This window comes from Pelodiscus sinensis, chromosome 4 (assembly GCF_052426305.1).
Source record: "Pelodiscus sinensis isolate ZL-2025 chromosome 4, ASM5242630v1, whole genome shotgun sequence".
Classification (NCBI taxonomy): Eukaryota; Metazoa; Chordata; order Testudines; family Trionychidae; genus Pelodiscus; species Pelodiscus sinensis.
In genome coordinates, this window is record NC_143055.1 from 30,274,430 (window position 1) to 30,300,272 (window position 25,843).

A 25,843-nucleotide genomic window follows, 5' to 3' on the forward strand; every position below is an offset into this window, starting at 1 on the left:
TTTTTCCGTTAAAAGTATTTGCACAAGAGAGTGTCTATACTGGCATGTGCCTTTGTGCAAAAGATTTGCTTTTGCGCAAAAGCATCCGAGCCAGTGTAGACGCTGTCTTGAGCAAGAAAGCTCCGATGGCCATTTTAGCCATCGGGCTTTATTGCGCAAGAAATTAACGTGGCTGTCTACACTGGCCCCCTTGCGCGAGAATACTTGTGCAAGAGCACTTATCCCTGAGTGGGAGCGTCGGAGTATTTGCGCAAGAACCACTGATTTTGTACATTACAAAGTCAGTGTTCTTGCGCAAATACTCACGGCCAGTGTAGACAGGCGGCAAGATTTTGCGCAAAAGTGGCCACTTCTGTGCAAAATCATGCCAGTCTAGACACCCTAAGGATGGAGATTCCACCCTCTCCCTAAGTAACCCATTCCAGTTCACTACTAGGACTTAGAGCAAGCTAATTGTTTAGAAGACAGCATTTGTGTCTTGCTTCCTGTAACCATGGCTGGCCACAAGAATTCACAGCAGGTTTGGTATCAGAGACTACTGGAACAGATGTACTCCTACAATTGTACTGAGACTGGAGGAAAACAAACTGTTGACCATGTATATGTGACAAAAAAGATAATCTTTCCCTCTCCCTTGCTATAGTACTTTGCCATGGTACTTTCAAAGCAATGTGGTGATGAGGAGTTTACAAAATTGCCCATGTCCATATACCCAATCGGTGGTAGAATTGGAATTATTTACTGTTCATCTTTTGACACTCAGTACCATGCTTTTAACTCCTAGATGCGTGCTGTCCAATCAGTTCTGAAGCAGTAGCCACTATAGTGGTTACAGGGAACTAGCCACGCTCAACTGGTCAAATAGCTACATTGTTCAAGCCAACTAGCCACACCCAACTGGCCAAATAGCCACAAGCGGCTAGAGTGTTGGACACCGTGGCCCTAGATGATCCATATGCAGATTGAGAATACTAAATTTAGGACAGCAAGGTGGCATTATGCAAGAGCAGCATTATTTCTGGGCACATTCTTAATGCCATATGTAAACCGGAGCCTTGGCTATTAGCATTGGCTATTAGCATTGATTTGTTTCACCTGCTGTAAAATAATTTCTCTCTTTTTGGTGATGAATAGGGAAGACAGGTCAGATTCAATAAAGCCTGAAGTGGACTTTTACCAAATTTAACTAGGTTGGGGGCGGTGCGGGGAAGGAAAAATGACACATTTTGCCTTTGTCCCTGGGCACATAACACCCCGTCCCTCACTATGCCTCTGGTGTCGACGCACCCTTAGGCGCGGGGGGAGGAAGCCAACTCTCAATGGGCAAAGGTGAAGTGGGGAAGCGGGTCCCCCTCCGATGGGGGTTGATGCACCGAGGCTCGGCCGCCTGTTGCCCCGAGCGGTGGGGAAAACTCCCCGGCTGGCGGGAGGCGTCCAGCGGCCACCAAGCGGCGCTTGCTCTGCTGTCCTGCCGCAGCGGGGCCCTGCGAGCCGCTCCTGCCGGGCAAGGACAGAACAGGAACGCGGCGCGGGGAGAGTCGCTCCCAGCCCCGCCTCTTGGCCACATCGCCACGCCCCTTCGCAAACCCCGCCCCTTCGCCCTCCGCGCGTGCGCAGTTCGCTCTGGAGGCGGCCTGTCATGGCGGCGGCTCTGAGCGGGATGTTTACAAACCAGCCGCCGGGGCCACCTCCCCCTCCGCTTCCTCCTGGCGGACCCGGCCAGGCCGGCCTGCTCCCGGCGCCCGCGGGGCCGCGCAACCCCAACGGCACGCTGGTGGACGAGCTGGAGGCTTCCTTTGAGGCAGGGGCTGGGCCGGGCGCTCGGGGCCGTGGGGGAGGCGGGTGGTTCGGGTCGGGCGGGCTGGGGGGGGGTGTCCAGGGCTGAGGCGTTTGCGGCGGGGGTGACGCCGCGGGGAGCAGGGCGCGCTGCGGGGGCTGCCGTGGCACGTGCACAGGGCGCCCTGCGTTCCCTTGTAACAAGTCCCTCTGCTTCCCCGGTGCTCTAGGCTTGCTTCGCCTCGCTTGTGAGTCAGGATTACGTGAATGGCACGGATCAGGAGGAAATCCGAACGGGTAAGCGAGCCTGCCAGCGTCTGGATCTGGCTAGCATGTGGTTGTCAAGGGATTGGTAACCATTTTTAAACTACATCTCTTTTAATTTATGACACGTACTTTCAGGAATCTGTACATGTGTAGGGCCAACCTGCACTATGAAATCTAAGAAAAGTATTACCCCTGTTGATACTGTTGAGCTTCACTGGTCTGTGCTAATCGGGAAGCAACAGTGGAGGTACCACCATTGTTCTAAATACTCTGTCAGCTAACCCTATTAAGATCTGTCTGATCAAGTTAGACCCAGATTGTTAAAGGCATCACTAGCCAATGTGTTTGTTGGGGTAGAGATCCAATTGTGGCTAAACCCAATGGAGCTGAATTAGTGTTAACAATTATAAGAATTTTTCAAAAAGGTCCTATTACAGTCATGGCCTTGTGGAATTTTTCCATTAGTATTATAGTTAGCTGTCAATGAGAGAGGAGTGTTTGGTTTGTAAAACTAAAGAACAGCATGAATTGCAGTGACTTAGCAAAAAGATAGGGAGAAAATGAGAGCTAGTGTTTTGCCTCACTTGACAGTATTTCTATATGCTGTTCTACTTATGCAATGGCAGCATTAGCAGCCAATCTCTAATTCTTGAATCTCATTTGTTTATAGTAGTTTATGGTTATATATGAAGTAGAAAAAGGCTGTGGGTAAAATTTACAGAAGTAATTTAGGAGCAAAAGTCTTAATTGAAAATCAGTGATTTAAGAGCTGAACTCCCATTTTCAAAAATGACTTATGAGTTTTTGAAAACTAGCTCATCATTCTGTTTTCAGATATCCAGTTATATTTATGGACTGTGCTGGACTAAAGAAAACTCTTGTTGGATAACTAAATACATTTTTAAAACAAAAAGTAGTAGGGATGTTTATAGGGATGCTCCATAAGATAGAGGCAGCAAAGGAGGACAGGGGTACTTCAAAGCTGCAGCACTGCATAGCTGGTCCGCGGCTCAGCTGTGCGGTGCTGCCCCTTTAAAACCCCTAAGCACTGTGGAGCCTGGGGTCAGCTGGGGACTCCCCAGATGACTCCAGGTTCTGTGCAGCATTTCCCCAGAATACGGGATCATCTGTGGCATTTGAGTGGAGCTGGGGTCAGCTGGGGAGTCCCCTGCTGACCGCTGGGCTCCATGGCTTTGAAATGCACAAGAGCCCCCACTGGGGACCCCTGTGTGCAGCCCGGAGTCAGCGGGGTTGTACCTGGTTGTACCTGGAGTTCTGCATTCCTCCTTCGAAATGTACAAGAGCCCCAGCGAGGGTTCTTGTACATTTCAAAGAAGGAATGAGGAAGTGCCTATTAACTAGTCAAATATCAATGGAAATTCTATCAGCTACTCGACTAGTCAATTTTCTGCATTTTAACATCCCTAAAGAGTAGTCCTGTCGCAACTTAGAGATAAAAATAAGAATAAAACTCACTTCATCAGATGAGTTGGAGTGGAAATAACAGAAACCAAAATATATAACAGCACAAGAAGTACCTGTCAGCATACCTGTTAATGAGGCTAATGAAGTGGGCTGGATGTGTCCCATTCATAGCTTTTGAAGTGAAAAATAAATTTGGTAAGCATCATTAATAAATATGCCACTTTCAATACAATTCATCTAAACATTACTGTAGGGCTTTGTTCATCGCTGCACGGGAATACATTGAAATCTTATTTCACATATTTGCATTCAAGACCCAAATTAGTGATATTGTGTTGTATACTTGTTTTTTGAGGTCCTTTATCATTAGAGAAATTTTAATCTGTTGCAGTGAAAATGGAAGTGACCATTTTTTTCCACATCTTATGGAATACTGATTGTCATGGTTACTGTTTAAAAAGAGGAGTGCCTTTTAGAACTTGCTGAAGTAAAAGGTCTGCGGAGAGATAATCTGTCAATATACCCAGTCAGTTTACTCTCCATTATATAAGAACTTCAGATTTTATAACTACAGGACACTTTAAAAAAAAGTTGACGTCAAGGTTTTGGATTTGCTGTCTCAAGTGTCTTAGTTTTTAAATACTGAATACCTGGCTACTTGGGCAAAGAGGCAAAATGTACATTAATTAATTTTCTTCTATGGAGGTTGTTAAACTAATCTGGGCTTTGATTTTTCTTTTATATCTAGTTTTATTTCTGTATTTTAGGTGTTGATCAGTGTATCCAGAAATTTCTGGATGTTGCGAGACAAACTGAATGTTTCTTCCTACAAAAAAGATTACATCTTTCTGTCCAGAAACCAGAGCTAGTTATTAAAGAGGTAGGAATTTACCATCTTTTTATCTTCTTTACCTGTGAAATTTTAAATTGTTCCTTTCTCTGAAGACTAAGGGTGTTTCTTTTGTTGCATGATAGTACAGGGAATCCGAGACAAGTACGGAACAAACAATGGTTGAGTTTATCTTCTCATCACTATAAGTTTGGTAGAGCTCTCCTGGGTGACTCTCAGTAGCTCTTTATAGCATGTCAGATAATCTGGATGTCTGTTTTCTGAAGCATTAAAGGAGATAATCAGCCAGAGGGATATGCCTCTGTAAGGGAACAGACCATTTAGTCAAATTTAATGTGCAGAAAACAAACTTCTTTTTGATTACATGCATTTACCAGGCCTCATATTTATACTCCTCGAGTTAGATGTATATCATGGGAGGGAGCAGTGTTTCCTGTCAGTGGTGCACTTGGATGGCCATCCAGGGGAGATTCAAATGCCTCCCAACCGATTAGCAAGAGTGCCCACAGCTGGCAGCATGTGTTACTGTTGGTGGTACACTTCTGTACATGCCTTGGTGTGCATATCAAAATGTATTCTACACACAAAGGGAAGGGAGTAGCCAAATTACTTCATCTTTAGTTCAGCCACTTCTCAGGCCAGGTCTACACTGGCAGAGAAAATCATTGTAAGATACACAGTTCCAGCTATGACAACTGTGTAGCTGGAGTTGACGTACCTTATGTCAGTTTTCTAGGATGGCCCCACAGCAGGCGATCAACAGGAGAAACTTTCCTGTAGATCTCCCTTAGTCCTCACAACTGGAAGAAGTACTTCAGTTGATGGGGGCATTCTCACCCTTCAATTTAGTGGGTCTTTACTAGACCTGCTAAATTGAACTCCAGAAGATTGATCACCAGAGCATTGATCCTCTGGTAAGTGTAGACAAGCCCTCAGAGTTAAGTTGTTTTCACTTGGAGAATTGTTCATTGTTTTGTAGGAACTGTAATAGTTAAAATTAGGTTATATAATCTTATTACAATTAAAATAAGTTATTTACTAATTCAAGATTTCTCAACTGCAGGATGTTTCAGAATTGAAAAATGAATTACAGAGGAAAGAAGCACTAATTCAGAAGCACTTGGGTAAACTGCGTCACTGGCAGCAAGTTCTAGAAGACATGAATGTGCAACACAAAAAACCAGCAGAAATGCCACAGGGACCATTAGCTTATCTTGAACAGGCTTCTGCTAATATTCCTGCACCCATGAAGCAAACATGATTTAGATGGACATGTACATTTAGATCTTTAAGTATTTTAACTTAAAGTGAAATAGAGCAGTGGTCTTTCTACCTTGTATAATGAATTGTAATATACAAATAAAGTGTTTTACTACATGACAGTGGGACCAACAAACTAAATGGGGACAAATCTATAGTTTTAACTTTGATAAAAGTATGGATTGGTTTTACATTCAAACAAGTGTTCCAGGTATGTGTTAAGTGTGTATAGATATCTATAGTATATTCTATGCACTTGTACTGCAACTATAATATAAAGTCCTGTCCTATTACTTATGGAACTGGCAAAGCAGTCCTAAAATGTAACTGAAATCAAGTTAAGGTACTATAGATGTAGAAGTACTTGCAGAGTTTTTCATCTCAGTGTATTTTTGTATACAGTTTCACTGGGACTGTTTCTAATCATGTCACATCCTCTGATTTTGGTGACATAATGTAGGCTTATTGCTGATATTGATTGGTCAAATAAATCAAAGTAAGGATTTTCTCTTGAGCACTACTGCTGTCTGTGACATAAGCACTTGCTTTCACTTAGCGGCTGTGTCTACATTGGTGTGATCTTGCGCAAAAGCAACTGCTTTTGCGCCAAAACTTGCTGCCTGTCTACACTGGCCGCGAGTTCTTGCGCAAGAACACTGACGTTCTACTGTATGAAATTAGTGCTGCTTGTGCAAGAACTATGATGCTCCCACTCAGGAATAAGCCCTTTTGTGCACCTGTTCTTGCACAAGAGGCCAATGTAGATAGGCAACGTGAATTTCTTGCACAAGAAAACCCTATGGTTAAAATGGCCATCAGAGCTTTCTTGTGCAAGAGAGCGTCTATAATGGCAAGGATGCTCGTGTGCAAAGGCACATGCCAGTGTAGATGCTCTCTTCTGGAAGAGTTTTTGCACAAGAACTCTTCCGCAAAAGAGTTCTTGCACAAAATCATGCCAGTGTAGATGTAGCCAATGGGAGGCGAGAAGATGTATATCAAAAATGCATCTTTTTCCTAGTGTAGACAAGAGCTGACAGGATGTTGGTGCCAATGGTAAATTGCTCTGGCATGTGATGCTTTTAAAATCTTGTAGGGTAACTTTTTGTAGGAACAGGATGGAGATATTATTTAATATTTTCTAGTCATCCTCCATCAAAGCAAAATGGTTGTAATTTCCTACCCTTTCCATGCTCTGTTTCTACAAACTTATGATCCCCCCCCTTTCCTCCTGAAATGATATCCACTCAGCTTAAGGGTTTGGCAACTTAGAAGAAAGTTGTTGGCTTTCCTCATTAAAGCAGATTAAGCTGAATCGCTAGAAATTGAGTGTTGCCAGTTTCAGGCTGCTGCACCTGGAGTGCAAATAGAGTGGAGAAAGTACTGCCTGATTGTGTACCATGTGGCTAATTAGCTGAGATATTGTAAGTGAGGGAACCAGAAAGCTTGTCTGCTCTGTGCTTGCCAATTTACTCAAAGTATTACTGCAGGAAAAAAAGTATAAATTAAAATCCCTTTAGAGGGTAGATTTAAATTGTTTTCACTCTGCCATCAGTGGAGAGAAGCTTCAACACAGGAGATATTTAACTCCAGAAGTTGGGAGTTACGTTCTCTCAAAGCCGCTCTTTAAATTGTTGACTCAAGGAAGCCATCTGCTTGACTTGAACAGTAGCCTGAAGCTTATTTTCATGTAGGAGACTGCTACATATTTTCACACGCCATACAATAATCATCTGAAGAAGTGGATTTTTCCCAGAAAAGCTCATGATACTATATATATTTTTGTTAGTCTTTCAGGTGCTACGGGACTACTCATTGTTTTTAAAGTTACAGACTAATATGGCTATCCCTCTTGGACTTTTAAACATATCATGGAGTAGCTTGTGCTCACTGGAATGATGTATGATGACATATTATGATGCAGTTCTGGCAGTTTAGAGAATATCTGTACAACTTTCACATTCTGTGTAAGACTGAATGCTCTCTCTACTAAGCTGCAAGCTCCATTTTGTCTCTTGTTCTTGTATTGCTGTCTTGGACTGCAGTTCTAGTGGGTTAGTGGCAAACGCCTAACATGGGATTGTTAAACCTTCATGGTCCCTATTGAAAAAAGCACTGTAAAGAAAAAACTGGCTTCTGCTCTGATCTTGTTTGTCAAGGGAAAAATCACCCAGACAAGTCACCTAGCATTGGTCTGGTTACCTGAGGAGGCTAAGACCTGGCAAAGGGGTCTGAAAGTTACAGGTGTTTCAATAGTAGGCTCAGATGTGCAACTCCTTGTTGTCCAATGTCAGGGTGGGATGCAGCTAAGCCAACTTCAGGTAGGCAATTTAGTTTAAGATGCACACTTTTTAAAGTATGTCTGAATGATGAGCAGTGTCTGAACAAGATGTAAATAATTTGGTTATTTCAATGGTTTGATGTACTTAGTGCTTAGATACCCACAGTAGGAATACTGAAGATACACATGGATGGTATGTACTAAATATCCATCTTTCATAAACTTGAAACTTTATGAATTGTACAGACTCTGGTTCAAAATTCTGCATAATGAATTGAAGTGTAAAACATGAATTTGATCTGTAAGCAAATTTTATTAATGTTCATAGTTGAATTTTATCATGAATTTCTCAGACTGATCCTTAAATATGTTTAATGAGAATAGTATCTTGTCATCAGCTGCCTATACAATTGCAGATGCAATAATACCCCATTCTAATCTTACACATTTTAAAAATGTGTATCTGTCCATCCGTGAGTCAGTTTGTTCAAGAACTGCTAAAAAGTAAGAGCTAGACTATCAAATTTGGTATGCAGCATCCTCTTATCATAACTTAAAGCAAGGTAAGGATTTGGTTTTGCCAAGACACTGGGATATGCCTGGGATTTGATTATTTCTTATGAAAGGGAGGCATTACACTGTAGAATGACTACATAGAGGCAGCAAGGGTCCAGAGATGGGGACCGGGATAGCTGCAACCCCATTGGGCAAGCAAGGGACGGGTGGAGAAAGGGACAGCTAGCTACTATATACTTCAGACAGTCTGTGTGTTTCTGTCCCCCAGCTGAGCTACACCCACACACGCCTTTTCCAGCTGTGCCTGCTGCAGTGGCCATGGGCACTTCTCACCTGGCCCTAAACTGCTGAAGTGCGAGAGGGTTGGGATTGTTCCCTCTCCCCAGGCCAGTCTGCATACTAAACCCCTCATTCCCAGGCCCACTTCAAAACAATTATTTAAGTAAAAACTTAGAGTTAAACACCCGAGCAAAGCCAGGTAAATCTAGTTATATTAATAATTCTAAAAGCACCCAACGGTATAGTCTGTCAAAATGCTGCACCCTAAATAACAAATGTGAAACAAACTATCAGATTAATCAAACACCCATTACAAGTAATTTCCCCCCATTTATTTTGACTATTAAATAATAAAATGAGAGCGCATGGGATGCAATAAATAATCATACATGGGTTTATATCCTAAAACATGCACAAAATAAAGTTAAGGTATTTTTGTAAGAGAAAGCCAGACAGGGACAGGAGTCCCTGGGGAACAAATTCAGCACTCTGCCTGTACAACTGTAGAACAGTTTGTCTTGATATCAAGGATTATTTCTCTGCAACACCAGGCTATTGGGATGACAATATACCCATCATTTTTCACCTAACCTGCCTTCATGTTTGCAATGGTTATTTATAATCATATTTCTAAGGCACCCACTCTTGAATCCCATAGTAGCTGGTTGCCAAGAACACTAAGATTCCTATTAAGCTGTGTGCAACTCAAACTTTTTTTCCCCAATGATTAAACATTTCACATGAGTGTGAAATTAAGGGAAGTTATCTTTCTCAGTACTCTGGAAATAATTGAGGTTAGAATGAAAAGTATTTAGTAAACCATTCCTGATGCCGGGGGTCTTGTTTCTGGCCATCTTTGGTTTGGGGTACTTCATTGTCTTGTATTCTGCACAGAGACACAAATAATATTACTTGAGTGTTTGTTAAATCTCAGAAATCATTTATTTATTTAAAGGCTATCCAGAGATTAACAATTGATTATGATTGACTGCCCAATTAAAAAATGACTTGTGCTGTTAATACAAGTTGGACCTTCCTGGTTCCAGCACCCATGGGACCTGATTGGTCCAAGATAAGGGATTTTGTCAGACCGGGGAGGTCATTTCTGGCCCCTCTGCTGCCAGTTCCACACCCTGCCCTGCTGCTCTACTGGCATTTCCAGCTCCCTGAACAGCTCAGCTGGGTCATGTGCCGGGCTTCTTGCCCCCCTAACCCTCCCCAGCCCAGCTTGCCTTCCCTTCTGCCCCACAGCCCAACTGAGCTATGCACCTGGTTTCCCCAGGCAGTCCATCTGGGTCACATGTTCTAGGCTTCCCACTCTGCAGTCCAGCTGCACCACGCACCAGCCTTCCCAGTTCTCCCTGCCTCCACAGCCCAGCTAAGCTGCAGCCCAACTGCACTGCAGACCAGGCTCCTGGCCCCTCCACTATCAACAGCATGCCAGGACACTCTGATCCTGGAACATCTGTGGTCTGGCAGGACCAGAGATGTTGCCGAACCAGAGAGATCCAGTTTATAGAGGTGCAACCTGTAGAATTCCATTATATATTTTTGGATGTTTTCAAATATATTGATTTCAGTTACAACACAATACAAAGTGTACAGTACTCATTTTATATTTTTATTACAAATGTATGCACTGTAAAAAAAAGGCATTTTATTTCACTTCACCTAATACAGGTACTGTAATGCAATCTCATCATGAAAATGGAACTTAAAAATGTAGAATTATGTACAAAAGAATCTGCTTTCATAAATAGAACAATGTAAAACTTTAGAGCCTACAAGTCTACTCCATCCTACTTGTCTTATTTCAGCACATCAATCAAACAAATTTGTTTGTATTTGCAGGAGACCATGCTGCTGGCTTCTTTTTTACAATGTCACCTTAAAGTGAGAAGAGGCATTTGCATGGCACTGTTGTAGTTATCCATGCTGATAACAGGTTCTGCTCAATAACAATCCAAAGTAGTGCAGTAGTTCATTTTCTTCATATGAGTCAGATCAGATGCCTTCAGCAGAAGGCTGATTTTCTTTTCTTGGTGGTTCATGTGCTATAGTTTCTGCATTGGAGCATTGCTCTTTTAAGACTTATGAACGTATGCTACATGCCTCATCCTCAGATTTTGGAAGGCATGTCAGATCCTTAAACCTTGGGTCAAATGCTGTAGCTATCTTTGGAAATTTCACATTGGTACCTTCTTTCTTTTAAGAGCACTTTCCCTGCAGATCTGACAAAACACAAACAAGATGTGCTAATCATCATCTAAGACGGCTATTATATGAAAAATATGCCAATGTAGATAAAACAGCAAGAGATGTATAAACAATAGTCACAAATTTAATTAACACATTTTTTTAACAAGTGTCATCAGCATGGAAGCATGTCTCATGGAATGGTGGTGTGACGGGGCGCGGGGCTCCACGGATGCGGAGACCCCGCCTCCCCACACTCTGCCCGCTCACGGGGGCAGCAGGGATCCATCCCCACCACAGTGGAGGATGGAGGGGGAGCGCGGGAAGCAAGGTCCAAACGGGTGAGTGGCGAGGGGGAAGCCCCGCGGCTGGAGGCACCCCGGGAAGGACTCTCGGTGTTCGGCAGTGGGACGCCAGCCCCGAACCCTGCGAGAGCGGTCAGAACCCTCACGGGTGTCCACAGGTCCATCTGGGCCTTGACTGACGGTGATGAGAGCACAGAGTCCTAGGAACACGGGTGTTATCGGGTTGGTTGGGGGAAGGCAACCCCGATGATGATAGGGCTGTAAGCCTGAGGGGGAGCCCAACCCCTGACAGATGGTGGAGAACGTGGGCACCTGGTCCTAAACCGTGGTGAAAGGGAAGGGGGTGAGGAAATGGAGATGAAGGAAGTCTGGCAGTGGCTGGTGAAGCATCAGTGCTAGCAACAACAACAGCAGACTCAACTCCTGCAGCAGTTGGTGGCACAGCAGCAGGAGCAGCAAAGGCAGCTCGTTAGAGAACTGACTGATCAACAACAAGCGCAGAGAAAGATGTGGCTCCAACAAGGGGCCGTATTGGCCAGGGCAACTCCGTGGGCTGACGGGCACAGCCGAAGTGCCTCAGTTACCCCATCCGCCTAACCAAAATGGGGTCCCAAGACGACCCGGAGGCCTTCCTTGAGACGTTCGAAAGGGTTGCCATGGCTGCCCGTTGGCCAGGAGACCATTGGGCCACCCTGTTGGCTCCCTATTTGTCAGGGCCGGCCCAATTAGCATATAGGAGACTGGATCCGCAAGAAGCCCTCAATTACTATAAGGTAAAAGAGGCAATCCTAGACCAAATTGGGTTGAACCCCGAGACATTTAGGCAAAGATTTCGCCAAGAACGGTACCCCACCAGGGTGCGCCCTAGGGTGGTCACCCAAAGGTTGTGGGAAGCATGCTGGAGATGGCTAGAGCCCAAAAAACGGACTAGCGGTCAGCTAGTCGATGTTATTGTATTGGAACAATTCTTACAGATTCTGTCGACGGATGCCCGCAAGTGGGTAAGGTGGCAGCAACCCACGACTATAGCAGATGCGGTCGCTTTTATGGAAGCCTATATGGCTGCGGAAGGTTCAGGGAAGACCGCGGTGACCCCAGGGGAGGGGCGAGGGCAACGCCCCCCGGTGGTCCGGGCCCAGACTCCCCGCGGCGGCCGGGGGCGGACTTATGGAGGACAGGAAAGGGGGCTCCCTGACTATAGACCTACCAACCTAGATAGTCTCCCCGGGGAAGGAGCGCAGGGAGACAAGGCCTCGAGAGAGAAGGAGCCCATACGCCCTGCGGGGTCTGGGACGGGCAGCCAGGGGGCATGTTATGAGTGTGGCCAAGAAGGCCATTTCCACCGCGACTGAAAATAAGAAAGTACTGGCCCAACTGAAGGTAGAAGGGTGGGAGGTTTGGGCCCTAGTTGATAGTGGCTGCGGCAAAACCCCACAGTATGGGTGAAATTATCTGATGGACAGGAGGAGATGACATGTAAGGTGGCGGTAGCCGAAAATTTAGAATACCCAGTGCTCCTGGGACGAGACTGGCCGGGCTTCCAGCGACTAATAGAAGGGTGGACCCCTCAGCCGGCCGGCAAGCCAGAGATTGGCCGACCAGAGAGCGCACTAGCAGCCCAACAGGTCAGGCAGGCCCGAGAAAGGAGCCCCAAGCACGCGGGAGACGCAGGGAGGGACCCGGGTGCTTCTCAGGACTGGAGCCAGACCAGGGACGGTGACACCAAAGGAGACTTCATCCAGGAGCAGCAGGATGACCCGTCCCTACAATGGGCCTGGGAACAAGTGGGCGAGACGACCAACGTCGGGGATGAGGATGCGAGGCTAAGACAAGGGCCCTTTTTTGAGGTACGTGGGGACCGTCTCTACTGGGTGACAATGTCCGCGGAGGGCAGGGGGATCCTCTGGCAGTTGTTAGTACTGGCCGGGCGACGCCGGAATGTATTGGATCTGGCTCACTCGAACCCATGGGCAGGTCATCTCGGAAGTGAAAAAACTCTGCAGCACATAACCCAAAGATTTGTTTGGCCCGGGATCCATAAGCAGGTGAGAGATTTTTGTAACTCCTGCCCCGAGTGCCTGTTAACCCGACCACGGGAGATAACTAAGGCCTCCTTGGTTCCCCTCCCGGTGATAGGGGTGCCTTTTGACCGGGTAGTGTTTGACCTCGTTGGACCAGTCAAGTGGTCAAAAGCCGGGCACCAACATATGTTAGTCTTAATAGACTATGCCACCCGATACCCGGAGGCGGTGCCCCTGAAAAACACCACGTCACAGACCCTCACAGGAGAATTAATGAAGATCTTTTCTCCGGTGGGGATACCCCGGGAAATATTAACGGACCAAGGGACGAATGTCTCTTCTAAGCTCATGGTGGAACTATGCCACCTACTACAGATTAAAACATTGCGCACCTCACCGTACCACCCACAGACTGACGGGTTGGTGGAGCGTTTTAATCGCACGCTAAAAGCAATGCTCTGCCAGTTCACAGCGAGTGACCCGCACAAGTGGGATAAATTGCTGCCAGCCCTGTTGTTTGCCATCTGCGAAGTCCCCCAGGCCTCGACCGGGTACTCCCCATTCGAGCTCCTCTATGGATGACAGCCCCGGGGGATCGTAGACCTGTTAAGGGAAACCTGGAGGACCAGGAAACCTGAGTCCAGGGAACGGTTTCCTACATCCTTCACTTAAGGGAAAGACTGCGGCAGCTGGGGGAGTTTGCAAAAGTTAACTTAATGTAGGCACAAGACAAGCAGACCTTTTACTACAACCGGGACGTGCGGGTCTGGGAGTTTAAGCCGGGGGATAGGGTCCTTCTCCTGCTTCCCTCATGCGAATCTAAGCTACTGGCGAAATGGCAGGGGCTTTTCGAAATTGTCCGTAAAGTAGGGGCAGGTGACTATGAGGTACGCTTGGTGGGGAAGCGGAAGGGCACGCAGGTCTACCATGTCAACTTGCTAAAGAAATGGAACCCGCGAGAGGGTCTCTTTGTAGATCCCCAGCCTCGGCCCACAGAGTTGGGGCCGTGGGCCAGAGATCTGGAGATAACCCACAGTGTAGACATAGGCTCAGATTTGACAGCAGCACAGAAACAGGAGATGTGGGACCTAGTCCAGGAGTTCCAGGCAGTAGTTATCCCCGTGCCAGGGCGTACCAGCCTGATCAGCCACCATGTAGCCATCGAACCCGGGTGTAGGGTGAGGGAGCCCGTGCACCCCCTTCCTAGAAAAATGTGGGGGACGGTGTGGGAGGAGGTGCAGAAGATACTGCAACTAGGAGTGATAGAAGAATCGCATAGTGAGTGGCACAGTGCCATCGTGCTGGTCCCGAAACCTGACAAGACCATACGCTTTCGACTTCTGAAAGGTTAATGCGATTTCTCGGTTTGATGCCTACCCCATGCCCTGGGTGGATGAACTCTTAGAACGGCTAGGCCAAGCCCAGTACATTTCCATGCTAGATCTCACAAAGGGATATTGGCAAATCCCGCTAACACCCGCCTCCCGAGAGAGGACTGCCTTCTCCACCCCTTTCGGCCTCTACCATTTTAAAACAATGCCCTTTGGGCTCCACGGGGCAGCTGCTACTTTCCAGAGACTCATGGATCGCGTGCTAAGGGGACACCAGCAGTACGCAGCTGCATATATAGATGATATAGTAGTGTATAGCAAATCATGGAAAGACCACTTACAACGCCTGCGAGCGGTCCTGGAGGCGTTGCGGCATGCCGGGCTGACGGTGAACCCAGAAAAATGCCACCTAGGTCAACGAGAGGTGACCTATTTGGAGTTCACGGTTGTGAGGGGACAATTGAGGCCCCTAGCCAGTAAAGTACAAGCCCTAGCCGACTATCGCCCTCCCCGGACGACAAAGCAAGTCCAGCAATTCCTGGGCCTAGCGGGATACTACTGGCGGTTTATTCCGAGCTTCACGTCAGAGGCCACTCCATTGACAGATCTCACCAAGAAGAACAGCCTGAAGCAAATAGTGTGGACGGAACGGTGCGCGCAGGCATTCCAGCGAATAAAGACCGCTTTAATGCGGGCTCTGGTCCTAGTACAACTGGACTTCTCAAAAGAATTTACCTTGCAGACCGACACATCTGCCGTGGGCCTCGGAGCAGTGCTGACTCAACAGGTAGGGGGACAAGAACACCCAGTAGTATACCTGAGATGCAAGTTATTCCCTCGTGAGCAAAGGTATGCCACAATTGAGAAAGAAGCCCTGGCTGCAAAATGGGCGGTGAAGACTTTACAATATTATCTGCTCAGGAACCCATTCAAATTGGTGACTGACCACGCCCCTTTACGGTGGATCCAGGCAATGAAGGAAACCAACCCCCGGGTTATGTGCTGGTACCTCGCCCTACAACCATATACATTTGAAATACAACATCGGCCGGGATTGAGGCATGGAAATGCAGACTTCTTTTCCAGGGTGATGGAAGAAGATGGGCTGAGCGGCGGGACTGTAAGTGACTTAAAGGAGGGGATGTGTGACCGGGTGTGGGGCTCCACGGATGTGGAGACCACACCTCTCCGCACTCCGCCCGCTCGTGGGGGCGGCAGGGATCCATCCTCACCGCAGTGGAGGACAGAGAGGGAGCGCGGGAAGCAAGGGCCGAACGGGTGAGTGGCGAGGGGGAAGCCCCGCGGTTGGAGGTACCCCAGGAAGGACTCTCGGTGTTTGGCAGTGGGGCGCTGGCCCCAAGCCCTGTGAGAGTGGTTGGAACCCTCACGGGCGTCCATGGGTCCATCTGTGCCTTGACTGACGGTGGTGGGAGCACAGAGTCCTAGGAACACGCGGGTGTTATCGGGTTGGTTGGGGGAAGGCAACCCCGATGATGATAGGGCTGTAAGCCTGAGGGGGAGCCCGACCCCTGACAGGTGGCCAAAGCACAAAGGGGCATACAAATGTTTAACACACCTGGTATGTAAATATTTAGCATTGCTGGCTAAAAAACTGCCATGTACATGCCTGTTCTCACTTTCTGTCAACACTACTGTATAGGTCTGAAACCTGGATAACCTACAGACATCACTTGAAAGTCCTTGAGTGGTATCACCAATGCTGCCTCTGAAATATCTTGATGGGAAGACAGAAGCACTAATACCAGGGCTTTCACTAATACCAGGGCACTAATACCATTCCTACGCCCCACGAATGCGCGGCTCCGCCCCCAGGCGCACAGCACATGCGTGGCTGCACCCCCTGGCGCGCTGTGCCCCTTAGAGCTGCCATCAAGCGCTGCACGCCAGGGGCCGTGTGGCACCCTTTAGAGCTGCCATCAGGTGAAAGAGGGTTCCCTAATGTGGGAGTATTCTAAGGACTTACTAAAGAATAACTTAAAGAAGTGCAACATTGATGCAGACATTTGGGAGACACTAGTCCAGGATTGCTCAAAATTGAGAGAAGTCCTATGCGATGGCCCCCTGCGTTTTGAATTTGCCTGCCAACAAGTTGAGGAAATTAGGCGAGGAGAAAGGGGAGACTAGCTTCTAGTCATGGTCAACAGCCTCCTGCTGTGTCTGGAAACATCTTTCCTCATTGGGATTTTGGTTCAAGAATTGGCCTTAGCCACCTGAAAGTCCACAATTCCCACGGAAGATGGTCATACTTGACAATGAGTGATCACCCATCATCATCATGTTCTCACTTTCAAGTGACACTGTAAGTAAGAAGCAGGCAGCATTATCTCTTGTAAATGTAAACAAACTTGCTTATCTTAGTGATTAGCAGAATAAGAAGCAGGACTGAGAGGACTTATAGGCTCTAAAATTTTGCATTGTTTTATTTTTGAATGCAGTTCTACAACAACAACAAAAATCTACCTTTATAAGCTGCACTTTCCCTACAAAGCAGGTGCACTACAGTACTTCTATGAGGTGAATTGAAAAAAAAATACAATTTCTTTTATCATTTACCATGAGCATTGTACACTTTGTGTTCTGTGTTGTAACTTGAAATCAATATTTGAAAATGTAGAAAACCATCCAAAATATTTAATAATTTCAATTTGTATTCTATTGTTTAACAGTGCTATTAAAACTTCAATTAATTATGATTATTTCTTTTGAGTTAATCACCTGAGTTAACTATGATTAATTGACAGTCCTATCTGCTTTATTTTTGGAAGAACAACTTTGTTGCTCAAGTTCTTGTGACGCTAACCAAAAATACTTGAACTACTAGACCCATGGAATGGATGGAAGATGCAAGCTTCAACTGTATGACTTGAACATGAGGAATTTCAGTTGCAGGCTTTTCCAGGCAGGAAGAATGATCCCGATTGTGCCATGAGCTGTGTGTGTATGTGTGTGTAGACTAGAGGGTTCCACAGACTGGATGGAGCTCACTGCAGCATCAGGGCCTCTGGCTTTTTTTTCCATGAGGAACTTAGCACTATCTGGGTGCTTGATAAAAGCTAAATATTAATTCATAATCAAGTTTCTACAAATTATACAATTACCTTGCAGCATAGCTACTGTCTGAAGATTGCGCTGATTGATAGCTGGCCCTGATGGAGCCCGCACTCTGGTCTAAACTTGTAGATTTTGTTATTGGAGGCGCTGTTCTCTTTGATCTCAAGTCACAGCTCAAGAAGTTCTTCGCATAGGAGGCTAAATTCGGAACACTGACAACACGGCTTGGCACCTCATTTAGTTTCTTCTGCTTTTATTGTGAGAAAATAAATGTATGTTATGCACACAGTCTTACAGCAACTGGTGGCATTCCTTTGGTATTGGCTATACTGCTCCAAATGTGCAGTCACTCCTGCTCTAACACTACAGGAGCTGCCTCACCAACCATCGGGGTTGAAAACGTGGCATTAGTGTCTTTAGCCACTAGGCCACCCTTTCTCCTCCACCAACATGCCCCTTTTTCCTGCTATGCCAGTATAGTAGGTACTGTATTGTCATCACCAGGTTCTAGGTTAGCTCACCTGAGGAAGCATTATACTTCTTCTACAGTAAAGCAGCAGTCTCATCACTGAAATATTACTGAAGTATTGAAAAATCTCTGTTCAGCTACTCATATGTTCCTCCCATGGAATCTGAGCACCTATATCTGTTCATATTCTATCACAACAAGATTTACTATTTGTAGTTGAATGGTTTGTCTTACCTTGGTGGAAGGAGTTAAGCATCCAGGAGTAGGGTTGAAAGAAAAGGATCTATTCCGATGAGATTCAGTGCTGGATAACAGCAAATGCTGAAATTTTCGTCCCTCCTTAAAGGGAAATAAAACCATGTATGCCCTTGATATGTAAGTGTACTGAGTTCAGAATGGCCCAGAGCAAAAATGTGAAGAGTTGGATGAAATGACTAGTGGATAGGACCTTTCATAATTATGAACTGGACCTAAGCACTGGGCCTTGACAATTGCTCTAGTAAAAGACCGAAAGGCTTATTGCAATACATATAAGCAGGTTCACTGTCGCATTAGCCACATGCAGGTTTACATTTAGGAGATGAAACAGAGATTTTTCCCCCTTCATATTACTACTAATGTATGTCTTAGTCTTGGCAAGTGGAATAAGTGGCTTTGTTCCGCTGTAAAGCTGCTATGGCAAGGGTAAAAGGGCACTCAGAGTACTGTATGGCAGTGGTGGACAAAAGCCTCTCAGTTGGCTGGATCCAGCCCGCCTAAGACTTTGATTCTGCCTGCATGGCAGTTTCACGCCCCGCCCCCTAAGCTTCTATTTAAAGGGCTCACACCTTTCCCGTGCCTGTCAGGCAATGTTGCCTAGCAGCCATCTGACAGACACAAGCCCTTCTAACAGAAGCAAATGAAAGGGTTCGCGGCTCCTGGCCTCATGCTAGCCCATTGCCTGGGAGCCAGGGACTCTCAAACCCTTTCAATTGCTTCTATTTAAAGGACGTCTGCTTTCTCTGCAGCTATCAGGTAACAGCCCCAGGGAAGGCGTGCATCCTTTAGATAGAAGCCGTTGAAAGGGCTACCAGGCAATGCACTAACAGCGAGGCTGGGAACAGCGAGCCCTTTAAATAGCAGGAATCAAAAGGGCTCACAGCTCCTGTTCCTCAGGGGAGGTGTGAGCCCTTTCAACTCCTGCTATTTAAAGGCTGTGCCCCTTCCGCCTGAGGCTCCACCCCTTCTGAGGCAGCCTGCACCCACTGCAAACATTTTTGAAGTAGTTTCCATTAAAATATGATTGCCCACCCCTGGTGTATGGGATGACATCCTAATTGTATCATTAATACAATGCTGGTACACCAGTTGGATTCATACTGTACCATAGCAGTCTATGGAAGATTTGACTTCAGTGCTCGCACACACATTGTACAGTACGTATTCACAAATGAATGCTCACCGTCAGCTGTCTGATAATCTCTTCTCTCTCACTTAATTTGTTTTGCAAGCAGCCTATAAGGTGCATATCTTCTGGCCTGGATTCTTGCTTTTTTAGTTTCTCTTCTAATTCTTTACATCTGTGTCAAATAAAAATGCAAACACTATCATTCAGATCAGAAAACTTCTTTTAAGGCCTAAAAATTTAGACTAGGTTTTCTCTCTCTTTGACCTGTCATAAGCCCTGGCCCTGAAAGCCAGGAGAATAGTTAGCTCTCCCCAGACAAAACTATATATATATTTTTAAAGAGGGATGTGCTGAAGCTTGTGCACACATTAAACATGATTGCTTCCCTGCTGCCCCGGGGGGCAAAGTTCAGCTGAAGTCAATTCTGTACATGAGATGTGTCCTGCTTGTGCTGTCAGTAGGCTTCTGCACAGAGCTGGGGCCTGTTTGAGCCACACCCCAGGCAGGAATTGGATCTACATCTATATAAGCTACATTTTGATATGATTCTGAGCAATGCCCTATAGAGAATGTATTAATTTATTCTTTTGTTTTTGTTGGAAATTTTCCAGAGAAATGATGCCTCCAGTCTTACCAGCTGGGTTTGGGTACCAGATGACCAGATGACCTGTTTTTATGTCCCATGTTTAAGCCCTCTTGCAGGTGTCCTGACTTTTTGTAAAAAATGGGAAAATTGTCCCATATTTTCTGTCCCCACCCCCATCAGACCCACTTCTGGCCAGATACCTGCTCGCCTGTTGCCTGTCTACCAACAGTGCATATGCATGGGGACGTCCAGTGGCTGATGATGGGGGTGGGTGTGCACAGTTGGCAAAGGGGTAAAGATGCAGTGTACGGGGCTCGTCACTCCCCCAGCTAGTCAATCAGCCCAGCCAGTGGCACCCCGTCCCCTATCCCATTTCCAGGCAGCATCGCTGTGAGCTGCAGTGGTTAGTGAGTGCAGGCAAGCACTGGGCAGTGGCTGGTTACGTGTCCTTGCTGCTCTCCACCCATCAGCCCATTACATGCTTCCCCTCTTGCAGTCCTCTCCCTGCCTTGCCCCTTTACCTGCACCTTGTCCCACTGCTCCTCCATATCACCCCAATCCCACATCAGGGCATGTCCCAGTTGCAACCCTGTGCAGGAACCAGCCTTTGGTTGGAGCACTGAACCCATCAGCACCTTGGCCAGCAGGCTCCTTCCTTCCCCACTGCTGCTGGATGAGCCAGTGTCCAGGAAAGCCCAGCACCCTCTGGCCTGGGACACTGCCACAAAGAGTTGAGCCCTGCACGTGTCAACGTCCCACAAAGCGCTGACATCAGGAAGCCTCTCTGCTTCCTTGCCCCCAGCTCAGCTCTAGAGTGGTGAGGGTTGGGGAAGCAATTTTCAGCCTGTTCATGCCTTGAACCTACATGCTCCACAGCAGCCCCATAGGCTGGGCCTTAGCACATGCTTCACTCCACCCCACCCCACCCGGGCCATGTCCTCAAAGGAACATGGGCTGCTCCCTCCTCTATTGAGCAACTTCTCTGGGTTCTCGGGCCTTGGTGAACTAGTCATACTTAGGGCTTAACCCCTTCCTGCCCACGCTATAGCAGGGCAGCAGGATGACAAGTGGTGGCTGGGTTTGTCAGTGGCCAGCATCAACTGAAGGTGTTAGCTGTCTTTTCACACTGAGCAGGCAGGAAGGGACAAGCTGCTTCCAGCTACATGGGAGTAGTTGGTGTGGGGGGCGGGGAGAAGAGATGAGCTCTGTAAAGATACAGGCCAGGTCATCCCTCCCATGTCTCCTTCACTATAGCTGGAAGCTGTTCTGTCCCTTCCTTCCCACACAGTGCTGAGAGGCTGTGGTCAGCTACATTCTAGTGTGGATCCTGGCCAAAGTTTGGGGGAGGAAGGGAATGTGACCCTACTGCTTCCCTTTCTGTTGCCTTGGGAAGATGTGGTGTCAGTTTCGAGTAGAGGTGGGTCCATCCATGAGACCCAGACAGGTATAGTAGCTGGAGAGCACCAGGCAGGGAAAGTCAGCTAGGTTGGTCACCCCCTACCTGAGAGAGAGATGTATGGAAGCGTGTGTGTGTGTTATCCCTCCCTGGGTGTGTCACTCCTCCTTATGTGAACCCGAAAGCCTTAAAGATACGAAGATAAATAAAAAGAATCCAACCACACAGGGTTTTTTTAAATGTTAATCTGAATGTTTGGATGATCAATTGCCATTGAACACACTTGAATATGAATAATTTTACCAGGTGTCCAGTATTCAAGCATAAGGAAATACAGTCACCCAACAGCATGAGATAAAACAGAATCAGTGGCTTGGGATCTTCCTACTAGGAAGAGTGCCCCTCTCTCAGTACCACGCTCCCACAGCTGTGATTGATGGAGGCACCTGCTTTCAAAGGGAAAAAGGCTGGGAGCAGAGGGGTTCTTCATGAATGATCCACAGCTTTGGATCCGCTCTGTGCATTAGCTGAAATAGCCCAGAGCTGCTAAACTTGGGGGCATGGAGAAAGGTGCATTTCTTTATCCAGGCTTCAGCAGAAAAAGGGGTGTGATGGAGTCAGTTTGTGTATGAGGGTGGGAGTTTTGTTGGGGATTGAGTTTTATTGCCTGTTGGGGATGTTGGTAATAATTATTTTGGTTTTTTTAACTTATGACAGAAGTTCCTGTTGTTTCCAATAGGTGTCTTTTTAACACTTATAAAACAAAATTGGTAATAAAAAATAATAATAATGATTTAATAACCAATTTGCTATTACAGAGCACTTTTTCTTTAAAGATGTCAAAGGACATTACCAAGGGATATGTCCCATATTTGTGAAATGGGGAAACCAAGGCACAGATCTTAAAAGTCTGGCCTCACAGCTAGGGACAGAATTTAGTAAGGTTCCCTCTAATTTTTTTTCCATCTGTGTGCAGAATAAATTTTGCTCTGTGCACTTACACATGTGGATGTACACCATCAGCAGAAACACATGCTGCCTGGCTGGAGATGCTCTGCTAATTAGCTGGGTGGAATTTGAATCTCTTCTGGGCAGCTGCACAAGTGCTCAGCTTACAGGGGGCACTGGCATCCAGGTCTCCTAATTCCTCAACCCCTGAATCTAACCACTAGCCACCAGCTGCTTCAGTAACTATGTGTTTTATCCTCTGTCATTCCCGTTTTGGTCCCTATCCTAAAAACACTTACGCACATGCTTAATTTTACTGATATATGTAGGTCTCTTGATTTTCAGTTAAGTATATGTGTAAATTCTTTGCAGAATCAGGGCCTATGGGATCATCACACAGCATAGATTATTTTAGAGTTAGTAAAATTAACAAGGGCCATAAGTGCAACAGTGCATGGTACTGGTACTGAAAGTATGTTTGTAGAGATTTGCACTGTCAGAAATATCTCTGTTTTGTTAGAGTACACTTGTGCCTTGTTTGAGCGCCTGGGAAATAGTTATACAATACACTGTTATTCCAACACTTAAAATATTCCACCCATTTGTAATGAAAACAATAATTAACAATAATTAATACTTAGCACTGACATAGTGAAACATCTCTAACGCAGCTGTGTCTTATTGGAATCACTTACTCGGTTTCTACGGAGACAATCTTTGCTTGGAGCTGGGCCTGAGCACTACTGAAATCCGATACCATATTCTGGATTTCTTTATGGTGCTCTTGTTTCAAGATGTCCAGTTCTCTTTTGTGCTTGACTTTGAGGTCTTCCAGGAGCCTGTCAAAATGGGGTTAAAGTCACTCAAGTGTTTAACATTCATTAATTAGCGGCTGATGGATAAATACTATTAAGAGTTCTGATTATTTTAGGCTAAGAAGAAGGTTAACTCAGCACAGCTCATGAGCAGTGCCCACTGATGGGATCATGTGTAGTTCAGCCTTATCAGGAATATTTAGGATATCGAGAAGAAATATATGAATTAATCTTATAACACAAGGCTTACAAACCTCAGGCTCTTAAGATATTAATCTTAGCCAAATCAGGTCTTAGTAATATCATAAAAATAAATTAGCATAATTTATCCTAAGTAAGATAATAATTAACTTGCTGAGCTGTGTTTGTGTGAACTATACTGATGTTTTGAAAATAATGGCTGAGTTTGTATAATAACATCTATGAGAGATCAGAAGACAACACAATGATGTTGTGAAGACCAGGACTTTGACAGGATTCAAAAGAGAACTAGAAAAATTCATGGAGGTTAGGTCCCTCAGTAGTTATTAGCCAGAATGGGTAGGAATGGTATTCCTAGCCTTTGTTTGTCAGAGGCTGGAAATGGGTGACAGGAGAGGGTTTACTTGATGATGATTTGTACATCTCTCTCTTTTCTTTGTGTCTCAGAGGGATAGCCATGTTAGTCTGTAACTTTAAAAACAATGAGTAGTCCTGTGGCACCTTAGGGTATGTCTACACTACAAAGTTAATTCGAACTAACAGCCATTAGTTCGAATTAACTTTAATAGCGGCTATACATGCAAACCGCTAGTTCAAATTTAAATAGAACTAACGGAGCGCTTAATTCGAACTAGGTAAACCTCATTCTACGAAGACTAACGCCTAGTTCGAATTAAGTAGTTCGAATTAAGGGCTGTGTAGCCACTTAATTCGAACTAGTGGGAGGCTAGCCCTCCCCAGCTTGCCCTGGTGGCCACTCTGAGCCAAACCAGGGAAACTCTTCTGCCCCCCTCCCAGCCCTGGAGCCCTTAAAGGGCCACGGTCTGGCTACGGTGCTAGTGCCAGTTGCAAGCCTGCCAGCACCCAGCCAGCAGACCTGCCTGCCAGCACCCAGTATGGCCTGCACCTGGCACAAGATGAGCCAGCCACCTGCTGCCACCCAGCCCTCCGCCTCTTCCCGGGACCAGGCTGGCAGCTCACAGAAGCCTGCCCGGGGCCGCAAGAGGTGGGTGCCCGCCTGGTCTAGTGCGGAGATCGTGGACTTCATCGAGGTTTGAGGGGAGGCCTCCAATATCCACGATCTCTACACTAGCCACAGGAACACGGCTGTCTACAGTCGCATGGCTGCCAGCCTGGCCACCAGAGGCCACATGTGGACCCGGGAGCAGGTCCGCCACAAAATAAAGGAACTGCAGCAGGCCTACCCCAGGGCCTCCCAGCCAGGGTCCGACCCGGAGGCATGCCCTCACTTTGAGGCCCTGGACCACATCCTGGGGGCTCATGCAATTCATGACCCCCAGGTGGTGATTGACCCCAGGGCAGAGGGACCCGTCCCTGACACGGAGGAGGAGGATGACGCTGAGAGCCAGGAGCCTGCAGGGAGCATGGCCAATACCCAGGACCCCCGAGGCATCCCACAGAGCACATCGGCTGTGTTGTCCGAGGCCAGGAAGGGCTCCACATGTGAGTGCCATCATGCTCCCTTTATGTGTATGGGAGAGTGGGGGGAGAGGGAGCCCAGGGACAGTGCACCTGGGCCTTGCCCACCATGGAGCAGCAGCTGGGTGTCATGCAGGGGCCCTGGCCCGTTCCTCAGACGCCGACCTCGCTTTGCAGAGGGGGGCTGGGTTTCACCCACTGTGTCCCCATGGAGAACTGACCACTGCTCTTGTTTCACCACAGCCGCAGCACCTGGGACTGCAGGGCGCACCACCCTGCCTGCAACAGCCACCCACACCCAGGCCAGCAGGTGCACCAAGAACCTGGAGGACTACCAGCGGTGGCACCTGCGGCTATTGGAGCACCAGCTCCGCATCCAGGACCACTGGGTCTGGGAGGACCTGTGGTTGTGGCAACAGAGGTTGGAGGTGCTGGAGGAGCAGAGACGTGCTCTCAGAGGTCACCTCCAGACCCTGGTGGACAGGTTCCTGCCTCCTCCTGCTCCAGCCCCTGCGGCCGCCCCAGCTCTCGCTCCTCCTTCCACCCCTGCTCCCCTTCCTGCTTCCTCCGCACCCCCCGTCCCTCCTGCCCCACATCCACAGTGCTGCGAGATGGGAGAGCAAGCAGGACCCCCAACCCTGACCTTTCCCTTCCCTTCCTCCCCTTCCACCCCCTTTCAGCTCCCTCCTCCCAGGTTTCTCCCTCCCCCACCCCAGTTATGTACAATAAAGAGAGATTTTTGTTGGCAAAACAGTTGTGTTTATTTTACAGTAGGAAGGGGGGTTAGGGAGGGGAAAGGGGAAGGAGAGGAGGGTGGAAGAAGGCCCCAGTGGGGCATGCAGGGAGAGTTCAGTCCTCCTCCACCTGGAAGCTCTCCAGCAGGGCTTCCCGGATCTGGACGGCCCCCCGCTGGGCCTCCTGGATGTCAGTGGTGTGGGGCTGCACGTACTGGTCAGCCATGCGCTCAGCCTCAGCCATCCAGGCTGGCAGGAAAGCCTCCCCCCTTCCACTCACATAAACTGTGC

At 47.1% G+C, this 25,843-nt stretch overlaps 2 protein-coding genes across 2 annotated transcripts in view; one reads left to right on the plus strand and one right to left on the minus strand.

The window, feature by feature from the left end:
* The first annotated feature begins 1,605 nt into the window (after positions 1–1,605).
* Positions 1,606–5,698, plus strand: MED28 (mediator complex subunit 28). The gene is made up of 4 exons (XM_075930683.2): positions 1,606–1,801; positions 2,007–2,073; positions 4,236–4,348; positions 5,382–5,698. Exons 1-4 carry the CDS (start codon positions 1,640–1,642, stop codon positions 5,577–5,579), a joined length of 540 nt encoding a protein of 179 aa, XP_075786798.1. The 5' UTR covers positions 1,606–1,639; the 3' UTR covers positions 5,580–5,698.
* A 2,462-nt stretch (positions 5,699–8,160) lies between these two features.
* FAM184B (family with sequence similarity 184 member B) overlaps positions 8,161–25,843 on the minus strand; it is an 88,347-nt gene continuing 70,664 nt past the window's right edge. The window contains exons 12-16 of the mRNA XM_089777835.1: positions 23,058–23,201; positions 19,487–19,604; positions 18,280–18,384; positions 17,624–17,826; positions 8,161–9,537 (exon numbers count right to left, since the gene is read on the minus strand). Of these exons, the coding sequence (XP_089633961.1) occupies positions 9,447–9,537; positions 17,624–17,826; positions 18,280–18,384; positions 19,487–19,604; positions 23,058–23,201 (661 nt within the window). The 3' untranslated portion in view covers positions 8,161–9,446. The remainder of the gene's footprint in view (positions 9,538–17,623; positions 17,827–18,279; positions 18,385–19,486; positions 19,605–23,057; positions 23,202–25,843) is intronic.